Consider the following 6,231-nt stretch of genomic DNA (forward strand, 5'->3'; position numbering starts at 1 on the left):
AGAACATCTGATGAGTTTGTTTTGTACTAGCATTGTTATCAATTAAGTTCCAAGTGAAGTGGAACTTCAACTTACTAACCCTTCCAGTAAATTTGAGTTTCATACGTTTTGGAGTGGCCCAGACAGAGTCCTGACTTGAATCCAACTGAGAATCTGTGGAGGGAGTTAAAGATCAGGGTGATGGCAAGAAGACCCTTTAACCTGAAAGATTTGGAGCTCATTGCTAAAGATGAATGGGCAAAAATACCTGTGGAGACATGGAAAAAGCTGGTCTGCAAATATAAGAAGCGTTTGATTGCTGTAATAGCCAATAAAGGCTTTTCTATTGATTATTGAGAAGGGTATGAATAATTTTGGAGTGGACACTTTTTGCTCAAATGAAAATAAAAGCTGAGAACGTTTGTTTTCCACAATAAAACCTCTTGTACATCCTCTTATTATCTTTTGGGAGACAAGTGTGGCATTTCCCATCAATAAATGTACTTGCTGGCTGAATAACAGTAACTTTAAGTCAAAATTTGCCATTGGTATGAATAATTATGGGCAGCACTGTATATGCTTCTGTGTTCAGTTTGAGTCCAGCTTGTAACAAACTTGAATAACCAATAAATGTAAACTAGGCTAAAAGACAGAATGAAAGCATTAGCAAACAATTGCAACATAAAAGAGACTGCTGATTCTGAGAGAGAATTTATCCTGAGGCCAAGCGTTGAGGTAGAAACTTTTGTTGTTTTTTTTTCCCCCCAACAAAAAGGTTTTTATTGAGGCACATACAAAAATATAACCACATCAACAACATATTCGCAGACAATTGTTGTTGATCAGGCATAATAGTGAAGGGCTGTCAAAAGTATGGCTCATAGTCCATTATCGACAACTTTGAGCAACTCTGGGAATGAACAGGGGTGATCAGACCAATTATCTGATTAGAAACATCAATAGTTTATAACCCATCATAACACCTAGCTCACACCGGGTGCGAGATGCATATAACAACAAAGTGCACCACCCCTATCTATTCTCTTAATCCACTCGGCTCTCGTTAGGACATTGGGGCTAAACCACTTTAGGGTAACTTCTTGCTGTGCTGCAAATAGGGTTTCAGACATAAATATTTTGGTATCTACCTGGATGCTCTCATCTGAAAACACTCCAAGAATACACTTGGTAAGACCCTGAGACAAAGGGCAATACGTTTTGTCATAAAGAAATTTTACAACCTGCTGCCAAAAGTATCTGACTGGCGGACACTTCTATAGTAGGTGGAGAAATTGGGGGGGAGGGTAGGGGCTGGCATTTAGGTCAGGTGTCAGGTACTGCTCTGTTAATTTTGTGAATCCTAGATGGGGTTAGGTATGTTTGCCGCAAGATATATAAATGTTGAGGTAGAAATGTAATATTTGAAAAAAAAAGAGCAGCAATTGTGTTAAAAGCAAAGAAATGCTGTAAAAATTGCTACTTATTTGCTTAGTGATTGTGCTTGGCGGTTTTCAGTGTGAAACGGTCCTAACTCATCAGTGAGTGTTATATTAGTATGTAATTCATAAACGTATTGCTCCTTCTTCAAATTGATACTGTTGTTAGACACAGAACATTTATATTGTGTTTTTCTCCTGATGGGCACCAAGTGCCAGAGCTGCAGCCACTTGGGTACACTCTATAGATAGTAGCTGTGTTAAGGAGTCTTGCCCAAGGTCTCCTACTGAATAGGTGCTGGCTTACTGAACAGGGAGAGCCATGATTCAATGTAAGAAAGTTGATGGCAATAAGGAGTATTTGGTGCCCTTTGCTGGGGTACATTGTAAGTGTTGTTAAAATTGTATTTAGTTGTTTAACAAAAGATAAAGTAAATCATCATAACAGACTCTATTATCTGCAGGGGAATGACGAAGGGATGGACAGAGTTTCCTGGAAATGGACCACTGAACATGTCTTGTATAAAGCTTTCAGGACTCATCTGCAGCCTCCCAAACCATTTGCAGAAGATGGTTGCATCTTGCAGCTCGCCAATCTACCAGACCTATACAAAGTGTTTGAGAGGTGTTAATGTACTCGAGTATGAATAAGTGGAACATGGGACTGATTTTCTTATTTTTGTATGATTTGTACATATAAGATGCTATATTTCATTAATGGCTACATTGAAAAGGATTCAGTAAATTGATAAATGCTTCTTTTTGAAATTAGACTACAGCTTTCTTGTGGCGGTTTACTTCTGAAGGTGTCTTCTGAACTATAGAAAATAGATTTTTATTATTTTAATAGATTTTCACTGTTCATACAAAAATACCCCTATGTTGAGCTCCCAGTCATACATGGGTGAGATTCAAGAAAGAAGATGGTCCATCCCCCGACTTTCTCCTATGGAGGTGGGAGTACTACAAGTTACTAGTCCTCAGAAGTACTGTCCTGTACTTTTACATGCAGAACATGCAATGCTTTACAGAGTATATTTAGTACAATCATTACATCATTCATGTGGAGCTCATGTTTAATGTCCTCACCACTGTATGTTTCAAAGCACATAAAAGTAAGCTAAAACGATATTCACCAAAAATTCTTGTGCTGAGTTAAATTGACGAGGCCCCACGTGTCCTGAAGAGGCGTGAAACAGCTGTAGACAATAGGGGCTTTCTGTTGTACCTGTTCCTTTGTGGCCTTAATAAAAAGAAGAGTTCTTGTGGAGTGCCGGAGTCTGCGCTTTTTCTTTCAGTACATATGAGTTAAAACGATGGACTGCTTACCGTACTTCTCATCAACATCGCTGGAGTTAATGCCCATTAACGATACAATATTTTCCTCATATATGATCATTAGAGCGATTTGCTGGATCGTAAGTAATCGAAAGATAATCAATTATTTTTCACATATACTGGTTGATTAGGGCACTTGCTCTCTTGAGATCTGATCATAAAATCCAACATTCCAATTGACAAAATTTTCCAGTCGGCCGTAGAAGCGTGTTGCGTTGTTTCTCTCCAGGTCGATCATAAAAATCTGGTTAAATGATCACATCTGACAGAAATATTGTACGCTTAATAGGCACCTTTACAATCTAATACAATCTTATCACAATGTGAGGGATTACCCTAAAGTATCCATTCAGAGTACAGTACAGGGTGGGCCATTCATATGGATACACCTTAATAAAATGGGAATGGTTGGTGATATTATCTCCCTGTTTGTGGCACATTAGTATATGTGAGGGGGGAAACTTTTCAAGATGGGTGGTGACCATGGCGGCCATTTTGAAGTCGGACATTTTGAATCCAACTTTTGTTTTTTCAATAGGAAGAGGGTCATGTGACATCAAACTTTTTTGGGAATTTCACAAGAAAAACAGTGGTGTGCTTGGTTTTATTGTAACTTTATTCTTTCATGAGTTATTTTCAAGTACAATGAGGGCGCATGGAGACAGTAAAGGCATATAGGGGAACATTGAAGACATGTGGTAACAGAGGTGACATAGAGTGGGACACTGGAGGCATCGGGGAGGCATAGAGAAGGTACACTGGACAGAGATTGTACAGTGGTTTCAGCCAGGGCTGTGGAGTCGGTACAAAAATCCACCGAATCCCAACTCCTTAGGTGAGGATTCCTCTGGCTCAATTTTGTTGATTGAAAGTATGTAACCTGAAATGCATCTCTTAACTGCCAACACTTAGGAATTTGAAAATACAACTGAAGTGAGAGGGATATGGAGGCTGCCATATTTATTCCCTTTTAAACAATACCAGTTACCTGGCTAGCCGGCTGATCTTCTGCCTCTAATACTTTTAGCCATAGACTAAAACTAGTCCTTGGTAAGAGTACTTGTAGAAGGTACAGACAGGAACAAAGAACATCTATCAGGCCCTAGGCAATGTAACTGTGGGTACATGTACAGTGCGATGCGAAAGTTTGGGCAACCTTGTTAATCGTCATGATTTTCCTGTATAAATCATCGGTTGTTACCATAAAACATGTCAATTAAATATATCATATAGGAGACACACACAGTGATATTTGAGAAGTGAAATGAAGTTTATTGGATTTACAGAAAGTGTGCAATTATTGTTTAACCTCTTGAGGACCATGGGCTCTAGACCCCCCCCCCCCCCCCCCCAAAAGGCCACTGTAGTTTTAAGGCCAAGCTGCAGGGCCGCACAACACAGCACACCAGTGATTCCTCCCCCCTTTTCTCCCCACCAACAGAGCTCTCTGTTGGTGGGGTCTGATCGCACCCCCCCCCCCCCTCCCAGTGTTTGTTTTTGTTTTTTTTGTAAATATTTATGTTGTGTATTTTTTAATAAATCTGCCTATCCTTTTAATTTTTTTCCCTACTTCCCTCCCACCCCACAGCCAGCCAATAACGGCGATCGGCTGTCATAGGCTCCTGCCTATGAGAGACGATTGCTCTGTAGTGTCCCATGGGGACAGCAGTGTTACACGGCTGTCCCCAGTACAGTGCTGCTGCAGATCGCAGCGCTGTAAAATGTAATTAGACGGCGATACCGCCGTCTGTCTCCCGAGCGGCAATCGCCGCTCGGAGACTGAAGGTGGAGCTCTGCTCCGCCCACTAACAGGAGATGCGTGCGCGTGATCTCCTGCACTGCGAGCCCCAAGGACTTTACACGTGACACGGTCGGCAAGCAGTTAAATAAAATTAGGCAGGTGCATAAATTTAAACGCCATAAAAAAGAAATGAAATCAATATTTAGTAGATCCACCTTTTGTAGAAATTACAGCCTCTAAATGCTTCCTGTAGGATCCAATGAGAGTCTGGATTCTGGTTGAAGGTATTTTGGACCATTCCCCTTTACAAAACATCTCTAGTTCATTCAGGTTTGATGGCTTCCAAGCATGGACAGCTCTCTTTAACTTGCACCACAGATTTTTAGTTATATTCAAGTCTGGGGACGGAGGTGGCCATTGCAGAACGTTGTACTTGTTCCTCTGCATGAATGCCTTAGTGGATTTTGAGCAGTGTTTAGGGTTGTTGTCTTGTTGAAAGATCCAGCCCTGGCACAGCTTCAGCTTTGTCACTGATTCCTGGACATTGGTCTCCAGAATCTGCTGATACTGAGTGGAGTCCATGCATCCCTAAACTTTGACAAGATTTCCAGTCCCTGCACTCGTAACACAACCCTACAGCATGATGGAACCACCACCATATTTTACTGTAGGTAGCAGGTCTTTTTCTTGGAATGCTGTGATCTTTTTCCTCCATGCATAACACCCCTTGTTATGCCCAAATAACTCAATTTTAGTTTCATCCGTCCACAGCACCTTATTCCAAAATTAAGCTGGCTTGTCCAAATGTGCTTTAGCATACCTCAAGTGGTTCTGTTTGTGCTGTGGGCAGAGAAAAGGTTTCCTTTGCATCACACTCGCATACATCTCCTTGTGTAAAGTGCGCCGAATGGTTGAACGGATGCACAGTGACTCCATCTGCAGCAAGTATATAAATACAGAGGGGCTGCAGCACACTGCAGCAAGATAATGTTGTAGGTCTTTGGTGCGGGTTTGTGGGTTGACTCTGACTGTTCTCACCATTCGTCACTTCTGTTTATCTGAGATTTTTCTTGGTCTGCCACTTCGAGCCTTAACTTGAACTGAGCCGTGGTCTTACATTTCCTCAATATGTTCCTAACTGTGGAAACAGACAGCTAAACCATGATGGTGAACAACCTTTGTCTTTTGGTCATTTGAGAGTTGTTTTGAGACCTCCATGTTGCTACTCTTCAGGGAAAATTAAAAGAGGAGGGAAACTTCCAATTGACCCCCTTAAATACTCTTTCTCATAATTGGATTCACCTGTGTATGTAGGTCATGGGTCACTGAGCTTACAAAGCCAATTTGAGTTCCAATAATTAGTTCCAAAGGTTTTGGAATCAATAAAATGACACCAGTGCCCAAATTTATGCACCTGCCTAATTTTATTTGAACAGTATTGAGCACTTTCTGTAAATCCAATAAACTTCATTTCACCTCTCAAATATCACTGTTTGTGTCTCCTATATGATATATTTAATTGACATTTTTTATTGTAACAACCAACGATTTATACAGGAAAATCATGACGATTAACCTTCCTGGCGGTAACCCTGAACGTAGTTCGGGGTAAGCCGCGCAGGAGGATTTCTCAGGCCCTGCTGGGCCGATTTGCATAATTTTTTTTTTTTTTTTTATTTTGCTACACGCAGCTAGCACTTTGCTAGCTACGTGTGCACACCGATCGCAACCGATCCG

The 6,231-nt window shown here is 41.0% G+C and overlaps 1 protein-coding gene across 1 annotated transcript in view; it reads left to right on the plus strand.

Annotated features, from left to right (window-relative positions):
* Positions 1-2,685, plus strand: part of MLH1 (mutL homolog 1) — a 199,908-nt gene extending 197,223 nt beyond the window's left edge. The window contains exon 19 of the mRNA XM_068236537.1: positions 1,880-2,685. Within this exon, the coding sequence (XP_068092638.1) occupies positions 1,880-2,047 (168 nt within the window). The 3' untranslated portion in view covers positions 2,048-2,685. The remainder of the gene's footprint in view (positions 1-1,879) is intronic.
* Positions 2,686-6,231: the final 3,546 nt, after the last annotated feature.

The sequence above is a fragment of the Hyperolius riggenbachi genome, chromosome 5 (genome assembly GCF_040937935.1).
Source record: "Hyperolius riggenbachi isolate aHypRig1 chromosome 5, aHypRig1.pri, whole genome shotgun sequence".
NCBI lineage: Eukaryota > Metazoa > Chordata > Amphibia > Anura > Hyperoliidae > Hyperolius > Hyperolius riggenbachi.